The following is a 23,863-nucleotide window of genomic DNA, read 5'->3' as shown; positions in this document are numbered from 1 at the left end:
GAAGAGTCTCCAGCCAAGACATTCAGAAAACAAACATCTCAAACCCACCTCCCCCATCTTCTCACAACCCCACAACAACACCCACCCCCAACCCCACCATCGCAACCAAACTCCCCATTCCCACCGTTCCCCTCCCTACAGCCGCATTCCCCGCATCCCCAGTATCACTCACACCCCCACTCCCACTCGCAGCATTAACCTGCAACCCATACGCCGTCGTCGTAACCAGGCTCCCACTCACCGTCGTCGTAACAACACTCGTCGCCGTCGTACTAGCCTCACACCCACTCCAGCTAGTCCAGGGCGCAGAACTACTCCAGGGCCCTGCTGTCCAGCCAGGCCAGTCAGAGGGCGGACACGCACTGCCGTCCCACCATGCGGTCCAGGGGCCGGACCGCCAGTCTGAGCGTGTCGACCAGTCGCTGTAGGGACCGAAGTTGGAGGGGCCGAAGGGGCCGGGACCGTCTGGACCTAGGGAGAGGGGGTTAGTAGGGGTTTGGGTGGTTTTAGAAGGAATGGGGGTTTGAAGGAGAGATTGGGATTGGGATGGGCGGTACTTACCTCCCCAGTGTCTCCCCGGTCCTCCTGGGCCATGTGGTCCACCTGGCCCCCAAGGTCCTTGACCCGGTCCGTAACTACCGGTCGGCCAGGGAGCGGCGGTTAGAGTCGATGGGATCTTTCCGGCTGAGAGGAGAGATTCATAGATTGAAGACCATTTCCCTGGGTCGGAGGATGCCCATGGTGGACCGGAGCCATACCATGGATCAGTCGTTGTAGGCGCTGGTGTGATGCTTTGACCGAGGATGGGCGCGATGAGCGCTGTGATGGTTGCGAAGGTGAGCTTCATGGTGGTGGAATTTGCGTCGTGGTATTCGTGTCTGTGTCTGGGGAACCGTTGTTGTTATGTCGTGTAGATGTAATAACAAACAGTATGCAGTGCTTGACTCCGTGCAACAAGACCCAGCCCTGTCAGTTCCGTGTCGTGCCTGTGTATTCTCAACTCCAGAAAAAAACGTTTCCCACACGCGAACACCGCAGCATACAAATACCCTTAGACACGACATACGCGGCCCACTCGTTCATTGGACGCCATCATAGCTTACCTACTACTCCGTCATAGAAACGCGTCCGGAGGGGGCCCGCGAGGCTCAGCTGAGGTTAGTCCACCTTACGCTGGATGGCAAAGAAGCGTAGGATCAGAGATGACAAGCAACAACGCTTACAAGCTTACGCGTCCGCAAGCCTATACACGTACTGTCTCGGCAGCTCTTCCACATTTCCCGAGAAAGCGTCATTGGCATGGTAGTGATGCAGGGTCAGGTTTTCAGCCTTGTGGCATGCCGTAGAGAAGCGTAGTGGAGCGTAGTGGAATTCGCAAACAGGCGATCAAAGCTTGACGATGAACTTGCATTGGTCGAACATGGACACGACAATAGGTGATTGGGTAAGATGGGTATATCGAAGGATGATCTTGTGACTATAAACAGAAAGGGCGGCGTGAGATGTGCTGCAGCGTGCTTTTTCGGAGAATGGAGGTGGGGAGAAAACGCGGAGAAACGTGCTGTGGTATTACCGCGCGTGCATATGTCGGTTGTTGGAATTGCGTGCGTCTTTCGCGTTACCAAAGGTAGAAGCTGAGAGTAGGATCGCTTAACACTATTAGGGAGTTGAGGCCATTGTGTTCGTTGCGCGTTTAGTTTGGCAATGGAGTGTCGCAAGTTGTTGTCGAGTTGGGAGAACTACATCCAAACGTATGATGCAGACCCCACTGTCGATCATCGGCGGAGACGGAGGCGCAAGCACCGACGAAAACGCTCACTCTGACACCACCATCGCTACTCGATTACGCTCGAGTATGACTTGTGTGCGACAGTGTACGCGTCTTTTTGATATTCGATTGAGTAATAAACTGTCTCGTGACGCTGAATAACCTCTAGAGCTGCAAGTCTTCCATGCATGTTGCCTTTGAACCACTGTCTCGTAATGATGCAGGTAGTGTCGCTTTCATTTCACAATAAGACAAGCCTTAAAACTGATGAAGGTCAACGTCGAGTATTTCAGCAGATCAAAAGCCGCAAGTAAAATGAGGCGGACCGCGGATGCGAGGCTACACTGCATAGAGGCATGTTGTCCAATGTCGCATATGGGTTTTAGTACTACCATGTCGTGTGCGCGCATGTCAGGCACGACACGTTAACGACTGTGCCAAGTCCATTGGTACTTCCCCAGACCCTGCGAGCCCTCACTCGTAGTCCGATGCCATCGTATCTCCTCCCTGAGACGCATTCAACGATGCAGTGTACATGGAAAGCATGGTTCATAGTCGTATTGGTATATTCATCGCCAGCGCTCTCTTAGCACCGTCTAATTCACATCGGGTAACCGCACAGCGATGTCGCCTGACTGTGTAATGTATCGTACCCAAGGTAGCGATGGGTATTGCAACTGCGCGCATGTTAGCCATTGCCTATTCGGCTACGATATTTTGTCCTTACCTTTGGCTCGATGATCTTCAGATACCGCACTTGGATACCTGATGTGGTAAAGTACGGAATCTCGAACTTGACGTTGATGGGCCTCTTGGCCTTTCCGCCGCCAACACCACCCATGCTACCACCGAACCCTCCCATCATGCCGCCACCCTTCTCGTCATCACCGCGCACCGATGGCAGACCAAGCTCGGCGCGCATGAGGAACTCCTTGCCACCACCAAATTGCTTGATCTTCCACACTATGGAGGATGTTTCAGGCGCGTAGTGTACAGTGCCGATGTTTGTTCGGAAGCGAGGTGTGTCTGCGTCTTCGGGGACCGGAATCGAGATCTGGACGTTATTGGCGGTGCTTCGTCGCTTAAACTGTGCTCGTGCCTGCGAAATGTTAGCCTATTACACCCAGAATTCCAGAGACCTGCCTACCTTCAGCATGTACTCGATCCTGCTGCCTGAATGGCTCTCGACTATGCACTCTACCCAAATGAGAGGCTTGACTTGTGTGTTCAGGCGGTAGCTCATCAGCTCGAACTCGCCATCTGGTGGAATGAAGCTGATGGTCCTGTCGTTCTCGAATCTCGATAATCGCACGCACTGGTGAAATTTGACATCCTCCATCTCAACGGCCTTTCCTCGTGTAGCCCTTCCAGTGGTCTCGAACATGGCTTTGTCGTTCAATCCCAGTCGCAACTCAGGCATACCCGACAGGTAGCACTTCATCTTGACAGCACCAAGAATCTCAGATCGTAGCACGCTGCCGGTCGCGGAAACGAGGAGGTTGAGCGATTCGATGACGTCGAGGAAGACTTCGTTCTTGCGGTATCGGATACCTTCGCTTCGCCAGCTGACGGCGTTTGTGACTGCGATGGGTGGACGTGCGATTTCGAGCTTGTGCGACTCTTGTGTGATGTATCTGTAGACTTGTTGTTATTATGGAGCCATGGTATAGCTGTATGGAAAGCATACTCCTGCAATATCTTGGTCTCGGTAGTTTGTGGATAGCCAAAGTCCATCATCTCATCTAGCAGTTCGTAGATAACGACAAAGTTGTCTCTTATGCTCTCTTCTTCGAGCTCTTTGAAGTATTCTGTAAAGACTTCGACGATCTTGTGGAGGAACAGGAGAATCTCGGCCGCATTGGTGTTTCGTTTGGTGAGGGCGAGGAGGTAGAGGTTATTGTGGCGGATGTAGAGGTAGTTGATGCCTTCGCTGGAAAAGCATGGTGGGACTGCCGAGCTCTCGTCTTCGGCCTCGCTCAGTAGGATGGGGAATTTCTCGACGGCTGACATGGGGATGTCACCGCGGTAGTTGCGCGCCAGAAGGGTCTATGCGATGGTCAATAGGTAGCCCTTCCAGAGGCCTGACCGCCATACCTTGCCCTTCAGGTCGAGAAAAAACACCGCCGACGCCATGGTGAGGGAATGTGAGTGATTTGAAGAAGAGAAGGAGAAGAATCAGCTATCGGGTCATGGTGCGCAAGGAAAGGGCGATCGAGGGGTATACGTGCTATGTCCTGGTCGCGTCTCGGTGATGCCAGAGTAATTGCGGCTCTTCCCGCGCGCCAAGACTCCTCAACGCACTAGGCCCATACAGTCGCAACGCTGGTACTCATGCCTGGGTTCCTTTAATATTTCGGACATATCATCTTGATTCACGCTTCCTTACAATTCGAAAATTTGCATCCACTGCGCGTCCGTATTTAGCGACTGCGTTACAAACAGCCTTATCTGAGCCACATAACGCCCCCGCGGATTAGCGAATGTGAGGTAACACGATGGCCGTCCCTCAGGCTCAACGTCTGCTTCGTCATCGGATTTCCGCTCCATGCCGTCACAATGCCACTTTGCCATCTTTGCAGCGGTCTGACTTTCAGGAATCTCTATCCCCCGAACATCTATCGCCATGCCAATGATCCGGCCACACTGGAGGCGTCTGCCGCAGGCTGTCGTCTCTGCAAGATGCTGCACGGTTGCATCGATGACGCCAATGAACATGAAAGGCAACCGATATTACATTTTGAAGGCGCCACTGATCATATTGTTCCTTCCCTCAAAGGTCGCAAAGTAAGTTCTGTAAAACTGCAAATTATCCCAGGCAGTTTGTATTCGTGGCAGCCGGAGATCAAGGGCACTTTATATGTGGGTATCTGGTTGAAGTCGAGATGGATGGCAGCTTGTTTGATTCTGTCGGTCGAGGAAGGTACTGAAGCATGCCGTTCTACCCGCTACTGTCTAATCACCTTCTCTAGGTGACGAGTTAGGCTCAGAGCCCATCCTGTCCGGTAAAGAACACTCCTTCATTGCCGGTCGCGCTCAAATGAGCGACTTGCCTTCGCAGGCGTATTTCGACGTCATCAGGCGCTGGTTGGCGAACTGTGAGGCCAGCCACACAATTTGTGGTAACGATATTCCAGAGTTACCAAAGCGAGTGATACACGTGGCCGAAGAGGGTAAAAACCCATATCTTGTACGGGGAGAGGGTACATACGCTCGCTATGCGGCACTGAGTCATTGCTGGGGCCGTTCAAGAGAAGGGATGACCACGACCAAGAATCTTGAAGTTCACATGCATACCATAGACTGGGCTACCCTTCCGAAAACGTTCAAGGATGCCATTCTCACTTGTCGTCAGCTCGGTATCAAGTACATTTTCATCGACAGGCTTTGCATTGTGCAAGATTCAGAAGTCGACTGGGAAGAGCAGTCGGCGCTTATGGGCTCGATCTATCATGATAGCACACTCACGCTGGCAGCATCGGTCTCGAACAACTCATCAACCGGGATCTTTGTCCCGTTTCGTCCGTCTGAGGATTTCAAGAATGATGTTCTCGCATTACCACCATCATTTGGAGACTACAAGGGACAGGCTTTCCTCAGTGCTCTCACCTCCTTCTATGGATACTACAGAGGCATGCGTATATTGTACGAAAAATCGATATCCAACGTCTTGGACTCGAGATCATGGGCAATGCAGGAGAGGTACTTGTCCCGAAGGTCGCTATTTTTCTTTGAACGCGAGGCGAGTTGGTGCTGTAGTGAAAGAATCCAAGATCAAACTGGGCAAGTCCTGAGCGCGAAAGGGAATACACTGGATTTACGGACAGGATTGAATTTACTCGCCAGGGCCTTTGAGCGATCTTGGTTACTCGAGGAAGAAGATGACGCATATGGAAGGGGGGAAATATGTTCAGAAGGTGGCTTCGTCTGTACTGCTGGCCAAGGGGATGCTATGGGCGAAAGCACTCGTGTCGTGACGCCGAATTCAATGCCTATTCTGGTCCATGATACGGAGGGAGGGAAAGTCCGCCATATCCTCGATCTGCGCGCACCTCCGTATCGCACTCCTACTCCACCGAGATTGATCCGGCCAAGCGACGATATTACCATCTACAAGTTCCTCATACACATCATAAAACATTCAATATATCGTCTATGGTACTCTGCAGTAGAAGAGTACAGCATTCGTCAGCTTACCTTCCCGTCAGACAAGCTACCAGCCATGGCAGGCATAGCATCTCGAGTACATGCCATTACACACGATGACTATCTCGCGGGTCACTGGCGTAGAGAGTTTGAGTTCTCACTATTCTGGGTGACTCACCTACCAAATCCCTGGGATCTTCCTGCGAGGGCGGCCAGATATCGAGCCCCTTCCTGGAGCTGGGCAAGCATTGATGGGCACATACATTCGGCCTCAGAAGATTTCGCTTCTGGCAGGGTCATCCCTCCGCCTATCCATATAATCGATGCGAGCACTCAAATCGATGGCAAAAACCCGTTTGGATCCGTTAGTGACGCGAATCTCATGATCAAAGCTCACTGCCTGAAAGCTTTCTGGAATGCCGAACGTTTCGAATTTCAGTTGGCAGGATCCTTTACGACCTCGAAACTTGTACTAGGTGCGGGTAGACTACAGCTCTGCAGTTCGAGTAGTCTAGGCGGTAATTCGGCTGGGTTTTGGTTCTACGACGATCGAAAGCATGGTGTTCTACCTGGCCCGCCTCTCGGTCTTTTCCCCTCAGAGGAAGAGTTGAACCGCAGGTTGACGTGCCGACTTCCGATGGATCATTCCGCGTATGATGGTTCATATTCTGGCCTTACGAAATTCCCGCTACCGGAGAGAGTTACATATATCCCAGAGGAGCTTACCTTCGTCAAAGGATATACCGTGAAATCTGGCATGGGCGCTCACGTTGGGGTTTTGGTCTTAGCGGTAGCCGAGACCGGGCAGAGTGAGTTTAGAAGGGTTGGCACAGGCAGGCTATACAGTTTGGATGAAGAGGCGGAGAGTGTGGAGACTTTGACCATTGTATGAGCGAAAGCTTTCACCGCTTCGTCGATCTGGCTGCTGCGCGATCTTCTTCAAAGTTCCGACTACTCCAGGAGGGTCATTGAGGATACCAACCGGAAAATCCCATGGACATCCCCTATACTGTCATTCACTCTGCGTTGCCTGTTTGTCAATGTTTTCTTACGTTGCGCATGCTAGCAGACCTTTCTCACAATGGGCCTCCGACACTACGGCGCACGTTGTAATCTGACAGGTTGTCAGAGCAGGCAATGAAATAGCGACAAAAATCTTCACGAGTTCAACCCCACAGCAAACAAATTCCAGCCCACTTCATTCGAGCGACACGAAAATACCGAAACAAGATGAGCGAAAACCCGATTACCAGCATTTTCAATCTCGTTCTCACAACAAGACTATATGCTTTTCCACGAGGCCCGATCGAGGAGCAAGAATTTCTGACCGCCGTGTTTCGTTACCCATTGAAACGACTGGGCTTTCCGTCTCAGCCTACACCATCTCAAACCGGAGTATTCGATACATGGGTCGACCGGGAAATCGATGACGTGGAAGGCGCTACCTGGACAGATGACGATGATTGGAACGCGATATTTCTACGTGACAGCATAGAGGAGCTTTTTGATCAGCTTTATGGAAAAGACAGCCCAGTGTACGCCAACTGGAATGACCACGTCAAGCGTTCAATGGGGAAGGCTCACACCCTGACTCTTCTGGACGCAGCTGCAATCACTCCTCAGTCATATTGGTCTGAGGATATTAGAGCTACAGTGGAAGCATTCACTGCACTTCTTGAAGCCTTCCACAATGTCAAGGGAATTGTCTGGACTGATTACCCATACGATGACGCTCTTGATGGCCGCCTCGGTCGATGCAACGACTACGCCTTCATCCAGCGACTTATATTCAACGAGTGTCGTCTTTACGGAAAGTCGCTAGACGATTACGAAGCTAGCATGCGTCAAATACGGGAGAAATTCAGTATACCAGTGGAATTCGATCTCAACGAAGAACTGCAACGGATTAAGATGGCCTATGACCAGCAACACTACGAAATCGAAGAAAGGTTATCGGAAGCGTCAGAAATGAAACGGGTAGGCCCGATGATTCCTGTCACCGATGTGTCCACAGAGATAGAGAATCCAGACGGCGTGGACTGCGTAGTCTGTCGGTCTGACATCTGCCCCTCCCCCGGAGTACTGACTGTTCCTTGCCAACATGCCTACCATAAGGAGTGTCTGGAACGCTGGATTCATGCTGGGCAAGGGGCTAGCCATCTTTGCCCCTACTGTCGCACAGAGTTATTTCCCGAACCGGAGTATGAGGAACTTTTTCGTAACTACGAGGAAGAGCGTGACAACATTGAGGACCAAATGTACTGGCACTCTTGGATACAGAAGTCGGCGGAGTGGTTTGAGGGTGAACTGACCATGCAGAGGGGGTATGAGAGGTCAGAGACGAAGAAGTTGGACTTAGAGTGGCTTCGAACGATAGGCGCACTCATTGCTTCGGGTAGTTTGGGGAAAGGATAGCTTCACCCGTAATACTTTTGGCGCATAACTAAGTAATGGAGTTTAGCATTAGCATTTGCCTGAGAAATCTATTCCTTGTCAAACATGGGATGCACTTGGACTTTGCGACGCGAAGGATGAGAGGCACGTTCGGCAGGACTGTCCAGGTGACTAACTGCTACCGATCGTCTCAGCATACCATGATGGCTACCTAGGCAACATGGCTTTGGCACTTTCCCTACCTCCTTATCTGCGTGTGTAGTTTGAAAATTTCGTTCACCGCGCAACAGGCACCAGTCACGTGCGGGGTGTGAAAGGGCTGCCCCACTCAGGTCGCTCCGTCCTCGTGGTAGAGCAAACACGTGAGGCCGGTACCTTCCATTCCGGAACCTTTCCACTCCATCCCACTCTCGAGTTACCGCGACCGTGGAAACTCAATAGCAACCTCTGCAAGCTTGCGCAATCATGTCCGCCGAACCCCAAGATTTGGTTCCGCCAATAAACAATGCGCCGGCGAGCGCTGCAGGTACGTAACTCACCTGCATGCCCTGCATCGATCTTGAAATCATTTACGACGAGCCTCTATACTTTGAGATTCTTTGCTAACGATGGCAGTATATCGACGTGTGCGTACACACTTACGTAGCCTACGAGACCTGCGCAAGTTCGGGTACAGGCACAAGAACCCCAAAGACGTACTTTCCATGACACCCGCAGAACTGCGGAAGCTAGAGCAACAGCACTTTCCAAGTCCAGCAAATGTCTCTCGTCTCACCGGTATGAACGATGAAGAGACTGAACAACAAGCCGATGCCGCGCGGCGGTGGCTACTGGGTATGCTCGACTGCCATGACAGAACAATGACCCGGGAACACGAGATAAGAATGTTTAGATTCGCTGTGGAGAAGCAGATGGAAGAACGAGAAAAGGACTGGACAGATCTGGAACGACTGTACATGGCACTCGCAAACAGCAATCTCGCTTCGCCGCAAGAGCGACTGCAGGCAGCTTTCGTGACCGTCCTTCACTTTGACTACCCGCAACGCCGGCGAGATGTTAGTGAGGTCGCCCAAAAACTGGACGAGCGCCTGAAACGTGCATCCGATATGGACGCCGGGATAGATGAGACACGCGAAAGTATACTCGCCAGGACTGACTTTACCAACGTCGACCATTTCGCGTGCGCCATTCCACTTTCACTACTCACCGTTACAACGGACAACACTTCTGTGGTCGATGACAATGCCGGTTGCTGCCCGATTTGTCAACTCTCGTACACCTCATTTCAAGATTCCTCTATTCCACAACTGTTAGGTGACTATCCAGTGCGAATCAAGCAATGCGGCCATGTCATTGGAAAGTCATGTTTAGAGCAGTGGATGAGAACGCCAAAGATCGACGAAGCGAAATACCCACATCGCACATGTCCATGCTGCCGCGTCAAGATCGAAGGTGTGAAGTCGCCCTCAGTACCTCGCGGGCTACTGGATCATCTAAAGACCGATCGAAGAGCCATGGAGACGGTAAGAGAGTTGCTCTATGGGTATGATATGGACTTGGAGGAGTGTCTGAGCGCTATCAGCGCGTGCATGAGCGAAGAGATCGCCTGCGAGGAGCTCGTGGCAGAGCTTGGACGGAACGATGGAGAGCAAGACAATCAGGTACTGAAGGACAAACTTGCGAATCTGGAGAAGGAGAAACGGGCTTGGGGATTTAGGGGGAATGGAATTTGGAAAGGGCTGCGAGAGGAATGGATGAACAGCGGTGTTACCCGGAAGGCTTGAGGAGGATGACAGCCCTTCCTCTGGATGTCGCCGGGAGTCCTCTGGTACTGTACGGACTTTCGGACTCGTGCTCAACAAGAAACACAATACTGTGGGCTCGGACGAAGGCATGCGGATCTCGTGGATATTGGAAAGGGCCGAACGAGCAGCTCGTATCTAGGAGCTCTTGGCTCACGAGGCAGTGCAAGCTGATGAGGCATTTTCTTTCAAACATCTCAGTCTCTCTCGAGTATACTCCGTAGTACATCAAGCTTCACGAGGAAGCTCGCTCAACAGCCAAGCAATGATAGATCGACATACCAAATGTTAAAAACCACGCATCACGAGGGGTAAACTGCCCCGCCGATGAAGTATATCGCGCACACACAGCCCCCGTCTGTCAAGTGTAGCTTCGTTCAACACCAAGTAAGGGCGTGCATGTGCATACGCCGGCAACAAGCATCCTCAGCGCGAGGTCCGTTTGCTCATATATAATTCTGGGGCCCGCCGTTCGCGCAGTACAGATCACGACGTCACGTGCCCCACATAATGACCCTTGATTTCTCCACGTTCTCCGTGCTCTAGACCCAGAAGCAGCTACACACTTGCGCATCTCCACGGTCTAGGCTATTGAGGCTGAGTACATAAGCCAATAAACTGTGGCGCGGGCGGGTTTCTGATTGGTTCCAGCGTATGCAGGTAGGAAGGGTAGATGACGTCTTTGTTTGTGAGGGTCGCGTGTGCCGCCGCTTATCAACGCAAGCAGCTGTTGCTGGGCAAGGCTTGGCCTATGACGATGTATAATGCGTGTGAAAAACAAACATAGGGAGCCCGCCGCTCTGTCGCTGCTGCTACTACTACATCCCACGCGAAAAACTCCCATTCATTACGCCAAAAACCAAGTATGAGCGTTAACATTATTGACGTTGGTGTTAGCAGGGTGCGTTGTGTGTTCCTTGCATGCTTCTTCCCGCTCTTCTAGATGCCGGTTCTTCCGAGCTGAGACCGAGATCCCTCTTTACACCTACTAACGTTCTTCCCCACAGATTCTGGGTGCGAGAGAAGATCAGGAAGACCGTTATGTTACTTTGACGCCGGGTTCAATCAAGGCTCGGAAAGAACTCGCTGTCTTTGCCGTGTATGATGGCCAGTAAGCAGCGTCACACAAAATCCCAAATGTTGTGGCTTGTAAGCTAACGACTGGGTCGCAGTGGGGGTACAGAAACAGTAAACCATGTTGCAGAGCATCTGCACACACACCTGGAACAGCACATCGCTCTACAGAAGCCGTCCAATGTAGCCGAGTATAAGCACGCGATACAAGGGGCTCTGCTGGCTGTCGACCGCGATCTAGACCACGCCAACCTAGACGGAGGCTCAACCGTCTCTCTCGTTCTCATCGACACAAAGCAAAGTTTGCTTATACAGGCGAACTTGGGAGACAGCCACGTCTTCTTCGCAGACCACGAGCCCCAATCCCCGCAATCGCTATCGCCACAGTCGCCCACGCGCGTCGACTCCGGCGTCAGCTCCAGCGGCTGGAACGTCGAAGCCCTCAGCGAGGAGCACGCACCCGACAGCCCTTTGGAGAAACGGCGAGTAGAAAATGCCGGCGGCGAAATCAACTACCGCTCCGGCATCGCCCGCATCGGCGGCGTGAGCATGTCGCGCGCGCTCGGCGATCTGGACTACAAGAAACCGCGCGTGAACCGTCTAGCAGGCCACGACCTCTCCGACCTCATCGGCGTAGAAACCGGTCTCGCACCAGGCAAAACCGCAGTCCACGACCTCGTCTCCAACAAAGCGCATTTCACCACTCGCACCCTGCACGGCCAATCGCTCATTCTCCTCGCGTCTGACGGCGTCGGTTCGGCGAAGGAGGCGGAGGAGTGCACACGGCTGGCGGTGGATGCGTGGCAATCTGGGAAAGAGGCCAAGGAGATTGCGGAGGAGTTGACGTCGAGGGAGGGTCAGATGAAGGGCGCGGATAATTGTACTGTGCTTGTTGTTGTGCTGGATACGGAGAGTAAGGGGAGGAGGAGTATAGATAGTGGGAGAAGGAGTATGGATATTGGGATGGAGGGGGGTGGGTCGAGGAGGAGGCGGAGATCGAGTATTGCTAGCTTGAAGGACTGGATACGGGATCGTTAGGGGACGGTGAGATGGGGCGCGGCTAGGTGGTATGGGAAGTGGGGAAAAGTTTGGGAAGATTGAAGGGGAAGAGGGATTACGAAGGCTTGATCGGCCTGGTTTGATGCAACAAAGGCGTTCTGGTTGAGGCGGATGTACGCCTCATAGTTCTTTCTTTTCTACTGCTGTATCAATATATCAATATAACACAGAGTCTGCTGAAGTGTGAACGGTAGCACTCTATGATCACACTTGTCGCTCATAACTCTTGTGTTTCTGCAAAGTTTTGTCCGTATCTCAGCTTTCGGGACGTCTTTCTTAGCATTATCGATGCCAAGAGTCGAGCAAAGAATCACCATCCCAACAACAACATTAATCAAAGACTTCATTATTATCGCTGCATGCCGCGCTATTGCGCTACTATGCTCATTCGCCATTCACTCAATCGTTTCAACCATCGCTAGTACGACTAAACGTATCAACCGGTCTCAACTCCTACCATGAAAGCGTTGAACATCGAGGGGGGTATATCCATGCATGCCAGGTCAAGCTCCTAAACGCCTGGAACAAATCTCTGGAATACAGCCAGAACCATCGCTCCCATCTTCGAATTCAAGGGATCCGTCTGTTTAGAGTCCGCTCTTCTGAACAAGCCAAAATCTGCGCCACCTAACCCTTCCGTCCCTTTGCCATCGTAAGACCTTGCATCAGCGGGTCCTCATCAACAGTCCAAGTCTGAGCATCAAGCCTCGCCCGCTTCTCTTCGCGCGACTCCCCGAAAGCCTCAGCTCTCTTGCCACCCTTCTTGGTACTCTGAACAGGCTCCATGGACATGGGAGTGCCGACGCGAGAGCCGCCAACCGCAGGAGTAGGCAGCGAAGTATCGGTAAGAGCAGGCGGGGAAGTGACTTCATCATCAGCGTCGATCTCGTTCAGCTGACGCTGCGCCTCTTCGCGCTCCTGCGACCAAATGTCATGCTGATCCTTATACTGCTTCTCCATATTCGCGACCCACTCTTTCTGCTCCGCGCTCTCCTCGCCTGACTCGACGCACGTGGGACACTTGATGTAGAAGCCACCGGTTGTGTGCTGTTCGCCCATGAGCTCGAATTCCGGAAGGGTGTCGCCGATTAGCTCTGTCTCGTCCCAATCGAGACAGTCCTCGCAGAAGCCTTGGGGACACCAGCGGCAACGGAAGATGAGGCCGCCGGCATCGTTGGTGGTTTTGCCGCAGTCGGTGCAGTTGTGCTGGGGACAGTAGAAGCCGGCGAAGCCCTTGACCTTGGCTTTGTACTGGGGATCGAGACAGTCGTAATGGTAAGCACGGGGGCAGCTCTTGCATTCAATCAGGTGTCCAGCATCTGCGTCTTCGAAGCAGCCGAGACAGTGGTCTTCATGGGTGATTTCGCGGCGCTTCTCGCGGACTGGTTCAGCGAGGCGGGGATCTTTGCCTGCGAATGTTGGCACGGCTTCCCAGTCACCACAGTTCATGGACTCTTTGTTGATAGCAAAGCCATCTACCATGACGGTAGTGTTCTTTCCCTTGCGGCGATCCTCGCGAGTGATGTTGTCTGGAAGAATGTTCGCCGCCGAGGTATTGGCTTTCCAGCTGGTGTCAAGTTGGCGTTGATGACGCTTGCCTTCGAACACGGCGCATTCAACACGCTCCATGGTCGATAGCCATTTGTCCTCGTCGACTTCCGAGTGTGTTGCTGAATCTGTCAAATCGGCAGAGGCATCGCGGCACTTGGCCATCATAGTCTCCAGATCCCAAGACACCATCTCTTTGACATCGATTTCCGGATGCGACAATGCCTGGGCGCCTCGCCGTACAAGCGTCTTGAGCTGCGTGGCATCCATTTGTGGCAAGTCTTCACTCAGAGACGGGCGTCCGGCCTTCTTGGTGTCGGCCACCTGCTTGCCATGCACGCTCTGCATCGACTCGGTGATCTTTGCCGAGAGGTAAAGCTTCTTGCGAATACGACCCATCATTTGCTCTTCGACAGTACCCTGGGTACAGAGCTTGTAGATGGTCACCTTCTTGGTCTGCCCAATGCGATGAGCTCGGGCCTCGGCCTGGAGTGTAATCTGCGGGTTCCAGTCTTCGTCAAGGAAGATGACATCCTGGGCGCTCGTGAGGTTAATTCCCAAGCCACCGGCGCGGGTCGAGAGTAGCATGACCTTGTAATCGGAGTCCTTCTGGTTGAACAGGCGGATGTCCAAGTTACGCCGAGCTCGAGCTGTGCTACCGTCAAGACGAAGGGACTTGAAACGCTCTCCATGGTTGCTAATGAGAGACAACAGATCTTCACAATAGTCGAGTGTGCGAGTGAAGCCAGAGAAGATAAGAACCTTTTTGCCTTCGTTGAATACCGTGTGCTTGAGAAGCTTCTCCAGGAGGATGAACTTTCCGGATGCGCGAATGATATGGTCGCTGAGGTAGTAGGGATCGGGTGAGACACCGGGGAGTAAGTACGGATGCGAGCAGCACTTCCGTAGCTGCATGACAAGGTTCATCAGCTTCTTCCAGGCGCCCTTGTTGGTGTCGGTATCGGTCTGCTCCTTCGCAACGGCTTCTTGCAAGATCTTGGTGGTTTCCTCCCAATCAGCCTCGGCACCGCCAGAGCTGACCACTTTGTCTACCTTCTCCATCTTTGCCAATAGCTTGTTCTCTTCGATGTCCTGCTCAATGGCGGCCTTCTCTTTCGATTTGCCATCAGCAAAGAGCTCGTCAAGCATCCCATCGTCCATACGTGTCAAGAGACGGGTGTACCAGAATTTCTGCATAGGAGTCAAAGGTACGTATAGCAAGATCTCTTCCTTGGGCGGTAGACCGAGGTTGACTGAAGGAGAGTCCTTCATACGTCGCAACATGATGAGTTCGAGCAGGCGGCGGGCGTCTGTCATGGTTTGCTTGTTCGCTTTGCCCTTGCTGAGATCGAAAGACTCCTTGAAAAGTGTCTCGGTCTTGTCGTCGAAGACGTTGGGGTACAGCCATGTCAGAAGCGACCACATCTCGACCAAGTTGTTCTGAAGTGGTGTTCCAGTCAGGATGAGACGATACTCGGCACTGATGCTCTTGAGGGCTGTGGAGATCTGGGTGACACTGCTCTTGATCTTGTGTCCTTCATCCAAGACGACATAGCGCCAGGCGAAGCTGTGCTTGAACCAGGATTGCTCAGCCTGGAAAGTCTCGTATGTCGTGACAACAATCTTATAGTTATCGGATTGCTGGTCGTTGGAGGTGAGCTTGGCCGCCTTTCGGCCAGCCTTGCGCGAGGCTTTCCGGTCTTTGGCGCGCGAAGTTTCGTTGCCCTTCATGTCCTCCATACCAGCTATGACGCGCTTCAAGCGGGTTCGCTCGGTGACGGCGCCGTGGAAGCGCATGACCTTGAGGTGTGGTACCCATCTCTGGGCCTCGGTGACCCACGAGTTGAGTACACTGAGGGGGCATATGACGAGATAAGGGCGAAGTTCTTCTGAGGTGACACCGTTCTTCTCGTCCAGCTCTTCAAGATACTGGAACAGCGATAATGTCTGTAGCGTCTTTCCGAGACCCATCTCGTCGCCGAGTATACCGGAGAAACCGTTGTTGTAGAGATGGACCAAGTATGACAGACCAGATAGTTGGTATGGCTTCATTACAGCGGTGACGCCTTTTGGTTGCTCCGAGAGCTCTTCGTACTCGACAATGGGCTGCGCATCGCCCTGAGCGACAAGCTTTGCGACCTGATTGTTCTTAGGCAGAAGTGGGAGAAAGAGATCTTTGTTGGCGACGAGAAAGCTGTTCGCTCTCGCCTTGGTCTTCTTAGCAATGTCGTCGCGGAGACGGGCACGAGCGGTATCGAGGTTGGGCGGCGGCCGGGCTGACTTCCGACGGGGTGGTGACGGGGTGGGCATGGTGTCGGACTCCAGGATAGTGCTCTTCCTGTCGCGCGTGCTCCGGCGAAGTCCACCAGACTGTTGGCGCTCCTTCTTGCGTTTCTCCATCTTCAGTTCCTCGGTGTAGGCCGAGATTCTGGCGCTTGTCTTGCGGTTCGGGCGAGCTGATGGGGCGAGTTCGTCTTCGCTGGTTCCCGCGTGGGCGCCAGCTCGTCTTGTGGAGGCGCGAGGGTACTTGTCGGCGACGGTCCTGGGCTTGTGGTCAGGCGTGGATGGCGAGGCTTCGTTTGCGGATGAGTCGGAGGCGACGTAGTTTGGCGTTGGTTGCGCGCGCAGGCTGCGTTTGTTGTCGCTAGTCTCGTCGGGCTTGGTCGCCTGCTGCGAAGAGATGCGTCGTCTCTTGGTGGCCGATTGGGCTGAGCTCTCGGAGCCAAACTGCGCCAGGAGGTCTTCGTAAATGCCACCTCGTTTCTTGGGAGTGATGGGCTGGGGCGAACCCAGGGTGATGATCGGATGTCCCGCCATGGCGACAACTGTGGGGTATCTTGTAGGCAAATGTTGCGCAGTGAATGTAAATTGGCCAGGGGTGTACAGTACAACGGAATTGACAGAGAAGTGTTGTCGCAGGGCAAAGAAGGACAAAGCACAGCAAGAAAAGTCTTAGACAAGGCCGGTGACGGTGAGGATGAAATGAAACGACGCAGCGTGCCCAAAGGAGCGTGATAAGACGACTGGGCGTCTTCACGGTGAAGTGAAGTGAAGCGTCGCCGCATCGCCAGGCGCGGAGGCGATACGTCGATTGCGGCCGACGCGTCCTAGCGCGACTTGCAGGCGTTCCTTCCGGAACCGTTCCGAGCTATCAAGTCTATCCAACGCCGCGACCTCCACACGTCGACATTTCGCGAACCAAGTCCCCACGCCCGCGCATCTGGCGCACCACCCTCGACCACCATGGCGCAACAGCCCATGACGCCCTTCTTCCCCATCTTCGCCTCCAAGTCGGATGGGCAGCACATCGTCAACCTCAAAGGCCGGCCGCTCAGAAATGGGCCGACCGAGGAACAGCTCAACACGTCGCCCAACGACCAGGGCCAGCGCGACTTCTACCGCCTCATCGAGAAGGAAGACCCCAAGCACCAGGACTGGCGCAAGAAACTGGGCGGCATGCTCCTGCGCGAGATCGGAGGGAAGCAGTTCGAAGGTATGGCTATGCGAGGCGCATTCGCTGCAGCGCACTAACATGTGACAGATCGGTGGCAGCAATGCATTCTGTGGGAGCTGCCCGAGAACTACGTCCTATACGAGCACATCAAGACCAAGGCAGACGGCCAGCTGAAGACAGTCAAGAACCACTCGGGCGGCGGCCACGACAGACAAGACGCCTATCTCTATGGATACCCCAAAGGCCCCAAGAAGCGCTTCAGGAGCCCCGTCGAGTTCTTCCCCCATCTCCTGTGGCTGTGCACCGACGAGAACAGCGACATGGCCAACTGCACGTGCAAGATGTGCTCACCCGCCGGCGACGTCGAGAAGCCCCAGGTCAAGGTCGAAGTCAAGCAAGAACAGCCTGCACCCATCAAGCGCGAAAACAGCTCCAGCGGCGCTATACCAAACACAAACGTCACAGGGCGCAACCCCATAGTGCAAATCCCTGCCCGAAGGTCATCGACCGGTGCGCCTATCCCAAGTCCCATCGTCAAGCCCTCTACGCCCGTTGCCGGTCCCAGGCCTACCCCCACACCCGCCGCTGCACAGATCAGAGCTCCCCCGACATTGCAGTCAACACCTCTCCCCCAGCCACGATCCATCGAACAACAAGCCGACTTGTCATACAACAAATTCCTCTGCCGGAGCGGCGAGGTGGTGTGGTTCTTCCGTCCCAAGACGTCAGCCTGGGGCCTGGGACTGGTGGTGCGAAGATGGGCTACCAAAGAGGTGCCTATGAGCAGGGCATACCTGATCCAGCCTCTGTCGCATCCTTTCGAATCGCCTCCACAAGAACTCGTGCAAACCGATGACCATGTCAAGCCCTGGCTCGCCTGGTCTGCACCCAGCTGCACCTTCCCCTTCCTACAGCAGAACCCCCAATTCGAATATCACAACACGGATTGGAGAGCACTCATTAGTGGACAGGGAGGCGAGGGCATAGCGTCTGTCGACGCGTCTATATTAGCTGCAAAAGCCATCGATACCACGTATACACTCTTCGAGTGCCTCAAGACGAACAAGGACGACAAGGGAAACGAAGTCCGACAGTATAACGGCATGTATCTGGGCGCCGAGAAGATCTGGAGAGGCGAGGCTGTCCGTCTGCGCATAGGGGCCACTGGAACCGATCTCATGGTCGTGACCGACATTATCGAGCAAGTCCTTGTCAACCCGCCCACCACCAAAGTCATTGCCATAGGCGATGTCTACAGCTACGCCACGTTGGATGCTCCAGACGCAAACCTTCCCCCCAAACCACCCCAACAGAACAACAACATTCCATCGCGCATGGTCCACGACATGGTGTGGCGAAACCGCATGCTCGTCCCCCTCACACGCACCGCAGCGTGGTGGAAGCTCATCCAGCCAGCCTACAAGATAGACATCGACGACATCAAAGGCCGTTGGTACGAGACAAGTCTTGTCTTCCAAGAGCCCTTTGCCAAAGCAGTCAAGAACGGCGAGGGCGGAAACGGTATCTGGATGAACTCGCGTGGAGATGCAACAGGCAAGGGCAAAGGAGCCAGTGTGGCGCAACCCGACCGCATTGGTGCCTTTGGAGCCTCCGTGCCCAAAGGGACCCGCGTTGTCGAGGGCCTGGATCCTCCCAGTCAGCCTATGGGTCAACAACAGCAATCGCACGATGGAATGGATATTAATATGGGGGGCGGAAATATGGCAGACCCTTTTTCCATCGACGAGTTTATGCATGTTGATCATCTGGGCGATGATGCGGGGATGGAGTATGGTGGTAACAACAACTACACTTTCTAGTGGAAGTGTTTTCGCTTCGTAGCAGATGGCATAGCATGGCGTATCTCGGCGTGACGGACGGTTCGCATTTCCAAAAGCATTTCTGGCAGGGTATACGCATTGTTTCTATTCGTATGGGAGATACCCAGGTCGTTGTTCGACTATGTAAACTATCGCTAGCTCGGTGACTGCAGGTATTCAATGTAGTACAGTCCATGCTGAACAAAGCGCGAGCCGACAACAAGCCTATGCACATGACTCATTCAACCACAAGATACATAGCTGAAACCTTCAAGGGCGCCCCTGTTGTTGTGAATGAATTCCAGTTATGACGACGTAGTCATGGGTCATAAGCGCGAACACTCAGTGTCAGCCTTCATTGACCGTTGTAGCATAGAAACACGTAGGACTTACCAAGCACAACTCCGTATTTTCAAAGGGTTAACACGCAAAACGACTTGGATTGATCATGTCTACTAACCCAGAACTAGCAGAGCAGTGGCAGCCGCCCACCGAGTCACGAGGCAGAGTTCCTTTGGTGACTCGGGGAACAAGCTGTGGTGAATCCATCGAAGGCGATTTCCCACTCGATCAGGTCGTCATAGACAGTATGTACCATAGATCTTACTGCGTAATATACCTAGGCAGCTACTCATCATGAGCAGAACTACCTGCAGGCACTCAAGTCCACAGCTGCAACCGACACGGCGCATCAAAATGGACAGTCACCGCAAAGATAGACACCACACGCCCAGACGCTCCACCGAAATCGTACTTCCTGAAGGTACTTACAACCACCTGCCGATAACAAGATACTCTGCTTGCAATCCAACTAACGCTCATAAAGTGCGCAGACGGCGACCAAGGCAAAGCCATGCTCAAAGGCGAATACAACTCAATGTGTGCCCTCCACAAAGCCGCACCAACCTTCGTCCCTGCGCCCCACGCATACGGCCAACTCAACGTATCAAACCCAGACTCCTACTTCTTCCTCTGCTCCTTTCTATCCATGGACACAAGTCAAACCCCCGACCCAGAACAACTATGCAAGAAACTCACCACGCTCCACCTCTCCAGCGCGTCACCAACCGGACAATTCGGTTTCCACATGAAGACGTGTCAGGGTAATCTGCCCCAGCAAACAGCCTGGCAAAACAGTTGGAAAGACTTCTTCGTCCAGCTCCTCAGGGGTGCTATGAAACTCAACCGCGATATTAATGGGCCTTGGAAAGATCTGCAGGAATGTACTGATCGCCTCATCTCGCACGTCGTACCGGCCCTCCTAGATCCCCTCACAGAGGAAGGCCGCGTTATAAAACCTGTGTTGATACACGGCGATCTCTGGGATGGAAATATCGGTATTGACACCACCACGGGTGAAATATATGCCTTTGACGCCTGTGCATACTACGCGCATCACGAGATGGAGATTGCCATTTGGCGCGGAGATCCTAGTAAAATCTTGGGTCGGCAAGAGTATACTGATGCGTATGTACAGATGATGGGGGCGAGTGAGCCGGTGGAGGACTTTGAGGACAGAGGCAGGCTTTATTGTGCTTATATGAACTTGCATGCGAGTGCTTGTCATGGGGGAGACATTTTCAGGGAGAAGTAAGTTGGTGCCAAACGTGTGAATCCAGCGGCTTGTTGCTGACTTGATGGCTTACAGATCTTATGGGATTATGAAGGATTTGATTGAGAAATACCCGCTGCGGGGTGAAGAGCAAGAGGATGTGCGTTGAGTCGGTGGTACAAATACATGACTGTTTGAGATAAAGATGCATCATCGGGCGCGCTACGAATATTCCGTGGAACGACTCCAGGCTTTGTGTAAAGAAGGTTTCGTCTACATGTATTCCTAAATTGGTAATTCTGATTAGATTCCCAATTCAACATATCCAACATCTCTTTATTCATGCAAAAGCCCCGGATCTGAGTTTGCACGATGATAACCTTGTCGATTCTGCACCTGATCTTGCGCATTTGGCCACGTCTGTGAGCTAGTGCGCATTCGTCCCTGCTCGAAGAAAGAAGTCTCCTCGTTGCTATGCTCATCGCTGCTCATTTGGGCTTCAAATTGTCGTCGCTGATGCTCTTGCGATGTTCTCTGGACAAGAGGTGTCGAAGAGTCGTCGCTTATGCGCGGAAGATTGGGCACGTGTGGATCGACCGTGGCTTCGCTTTCGTTGCTTGTTCGAGGTGGTAGATTTATCAGCGGGATCAAGGGGCTTGTCATGGCCGGCGTAGCGAAAACCGAATTATGCGTTCTAGCATCGTAGTCCGCCCGCTCAACTGCAGGTATGGAATGGCCATCGGTATTGCCAGAGGGAGAAGTTACGCTAGACTGCACTGAATCCAGCTTGCAATGTTTAGTCCACACAAGCGTTTTGCGTGGCTTTTTGATCAGACGGATAGCAACAGCGAGCTTCTTTACCCAGGTCAACATAGCGCGGGATCTGCGACGAGCAAACACTGTCCACGATCGATACTTGCGGGTCATTCGTAAGCCTTTCATGGCGTCTTGATAGTTTTCGGTCGAGAGAAACGATTGCTGGCACCACTGGAGAGGTAGACATACGAAGTCAGTACGTGTCTCACATCCATTTGGTATAGTTAAAACTTACTTCCACGGTAATGTAGAGCATGGATAGACCCATGACTGATGCGGTCAACGAGGTACCTGACACCCAGCACCAGGCAATCCAGTAGCTGTTCGAGTTGAACTGTTGACTGAAATCAAGGTAGCCGCCACCCCACGACCAATTACTGGTTATGCAGTCACAGGTTCTGTACAAGCCAGAGACTTGCGCCATAACGATATACATCTGTGGGCAAGTAGTCAGTCATATAGTTCTTCATCAGAGAACACAAGCGCAACTTACTAGCCATATGGCGTTGAAAGTTTCTATGGGTCGGAAGAAGCAAACTTCCCACTTTCTTTGTGGACTCATTTCGCGCAGGTCGGTCCACGCTTCCTTTAAGGTATCTTCAACTCTCTGTTTGATAGTTTCCTGGTCTGTGTACGGTACTTTGAGAGCAATGAAGACTATGCAGCGAACGAACAAGTCTCCCGAGGTGTCGCATATTCGTGAAGCGCTTCGTTTTAGTCTTTCCCATCTCATCTGTGCGTAGTCCACCCAGTGATTCAAGGTGCCATGGTTATGTAGGTGACTCTCAGCGTTGGTAAGCCAGCGTGAATCAACCTCGTACGACGAGAGAAACATCCAGACGGTCATCTCAACGATAAGCAGGCCCAATGCGACGGTGAAGAATATCGTGTACCCCCCGCTGCGACAACCGAGACCGATGGTGGGCGTGAAGTAGCTCAAGATAAAGGCGCCTCCGCAACTTCCGCCGACGATGATGACGGCACTGATTATCTGCCAAATTTCTCGGAAATCAAACCAAACTAAACCCTCTTCATTGATGGGCCCAAGGACAAGACTTGTCCGTGCTTCAATCTCATTTGCCAGCCAATTGCGACCCTTCTTTTCGATATAACAGCGCTCGATATCAGAGAGAATGGCGTGCGCGGCACCATAGTGCCACCGAATGCGCGCTTGACCAGCGAAATTCTCGAAAAAAGGGACCATGTGCTCTGATTTGTCTGCCACACTAACGATCTTGGCTCTCAACTCATGGTACTTTGGCTGACCTCGAAAGGGTTCAAGGTACTCGTCACGATTTCGCTCGTCGCGTAGAGCATTGCAAACGTGGTCGACCAAGATATTGAGTTTCTTGCGGATCGCTTCTGCCGAAATTGGGTTGCGGTCTACGATAGAGCCCATAATGAGGACCGGGAACCAGGCCAGCAAACAGCCCAACGCCAAATCATGAGCAGTGGTGTTGGCTCCCAGTTCACTAAAAGCATCTTGTATGGAAAGAGCGAATGCAAATAAGAACCACAAGATGGATATAAAGACTGAGCCACTAGTTAGCGCGAGCTTTCATATCGGATACGAGCAATTACCTGGTACAGTGCCTCTTCTTCTCGTTTCACGCACCTCTTGCGCCAGTACATGTCTCATTTGAAGAAGTGTCTTGTCCGTATCTGTTAATCTGAGATCTTTGCTGAAGAGTGTGATGCGTAGCAAGCACTCCGCGTCTTTCTGGAAATCTTTCGGCATGGCCGTTGACTTCAGCGTGTACTGGTTCATGACCAGCAAGAGATACATCGAGTCTCGCATGCTCCCGAAGTCGGTCGTGCACTCAGGCGTCTCGTTGTAGTTAACAGCCATGTCGACCATCAATGCAGCTTTGGCGGATACTTTGATGTTCCACAATACATAGGACAGCGATGCGATAGGCGAGCCCACCCATCGCGTGATGGCGAATAGTGTTCGTCGAGCTGCGTTGCTCTCGAAGGGTGCTTGCAAGAGTATACCAATGGTCGGCAGTACCCAGGTGGTTATTACTCCGGAAATATCCCTCCATGCGTATATATCCGCATCTGGGCCACACACTGCGTTACACCCTTCTCTGGATATCTGCGATGTGTAATTATACTTGATGCCAATGATGGTACCGTTCCATCCCCATTGCCTGCGAAGTGACTCGGCGTCGGAGGTGTTGGCTGTGAAGCGCGCTTCACATTCCGTAAAGTTGGTCATATCGACTGGAAGGCGCGCGAGGCAGAATCATTGTGGAGTTCATATGGCTGGCGCACGTCGTATTTATTGAAATAATGAAGTGCGCCTTCGAATCAGACTGCGGTCTGGTTCTGGTGGCGGGACTCACCGTGGAGTTGACATGGCGGGTGCGCATCGCTGTTATCACCCAGTGCGGTTGCTAGGCTGCAATCCACCCCATGGCCCCCAAAGTG

The 23,863-nt window shown here is 52.9% G+C and overlaps 7 protein-coding genes across 7 annotated transcripts; 5 read left to right on the top strand and 2 right to left on the bottom strand.

The window, feature by feature from the left end:
• Positions 1-2,364: 2,364 nt before the first annotated feature.
• On the bottom strand, positions 2,365-3,901 carry APM1 (AP-1 complex subunit mu-1-like; the record flags this gene model as incomplete). Its single annotated transcript, XM_049379466.1, has 5 exons — positions 2,365-2,445; positions 2,496-2,867; positions 2,916-3,402; positions 3,456-3,814; positions 3,863-3,901. 5 exons carry the CDS (start codon positions 3,899-3,901, stop codon positions 2,365-2,367), a joined length of 1,338 nt encoding a protein of 445 aa, XP_049230694.1.
• A 3,240-nt stretch (positions 3,902-7,141) lies between these two features.
• Positions 7,142-8,326, top strand: J4E87_007872 (uncharacterized protein; the record flags this gene model as incomplete). Its single annotated transcript, XM_049379465.1, has 1 exon — positions 7,142-8,326. The coding sequence occupies one exon, from the start codon at positions 7,142-7,144 to the stop codon at positions 8,324-8,326; it is 1,185 nt and encodes a 394-aa protein (XP_049230693.1).
• Positions 8,327-8,770: 444 nt separating this feature from the next.
• J4E87_007871 (uncharacterized protein) lies at positions 8,771-10,089 on the top strand (the record flags this gene model as incomplete). The annotated part of the gene is made up of 2 exons (XM_049379464.1): positions 8,771-8,831; positions 8,921-10,089. 2 exons carry the CDS (start codon positions 8,771-8,773, stop codon positions 10,087-10,089), a joined length of 1,230 nt encoding a protein of 409 aa, XP_049230692.1.
• Positions 10,090-10,972: 883 nt separating this feature from the next.
• On the top strand, positions 10,973-12,219 carry J4E87_007870 (uncharacterized protein; the record flags this gene model as incomplete). The annotated part of the gene is made up of 3 exons (XM_049379463.1): positions 10,973-11,008; positions 11,115-11,218; positions 11,280-12,219. 3 exons carry the CDS (start codon positions 10,973-10,975, stop codon positions 12,217-12,219), a joined length of 1,080 nt encoding a protein of 359 aa, XP_049230691.1.
• Positions 12,220-12,867: 648 nt separating this feature from the next.
• Positions 12,868-16,605, bottom strand: J4E87_007869 (uncharacterized protein; the record flags this gene model as incomplete). Its single annotated transcript, XM_049379462.1, has 1 exon — positions 12,868-16,605. The coding sequence occupies one exon, from the start codon at positions 16,603-16,605 to the stop codon at positions 12,868-12,870; it is 3,738 nt and encodes a 1,245-aa protein (XP_049230690.1).
• A 426-nt stretch (positions 16,606-17,031) lies between these two features.
• J4E87_007868 (uncharacterized protein) lies at positions 17,032-19,062 on the top strand (the record flags this gene model as incomplete). The annotated part of the gene is made up of 2 exons (XM_049379461.1): positions 17,032-17,281; positions 17,330-19,062. 2 exons carry the CDS (start codon positions 17,032-17,034, stop codon positions 19,060-19,062), a joined length of 1,983 nt encoding a protein of 660 aa, XP_049230689.1.
• Positions 19,063-19,915: 853 nt separating this feature from the next.
• Positions 19,916-20,656, top strand: J4E87_007867 (uncharacterized protein; the record flags this gene model as incomplete). The annotated part of the gene is made up of 1 exon (XM_049379460.1): positions 19,916-20,656. The coding sequence occupies one exon, from the start codon at positions 19,916-19,918 to the stop codon at positions 20,654-20,656; it is 741 nt and encodes a 246-aa protein (XP_049230688.1).
• Positions 20,657-23,863: the final 3,207 nt, after the last annotated feature.

Source organism: Alternaria ethzedia, assembly GCF_023757985.1.
Source record: "Alternaria ethzedia strain BMP 0044 chromosome Unknown scaffold_23, whole genome shotgun sequence".
Classification (NCBI taxonomy): Eukaryota; Fungi; Ascomycota; class Dothideomycetes; order Pleosporales; family Pleosporaceae; genus Alternaria; species Alternaria ethzedia.
Note: the sequence above shows the minus strand (reverse complement) of the source record. Positions and strands in the feature narration are given on the sequence as shown.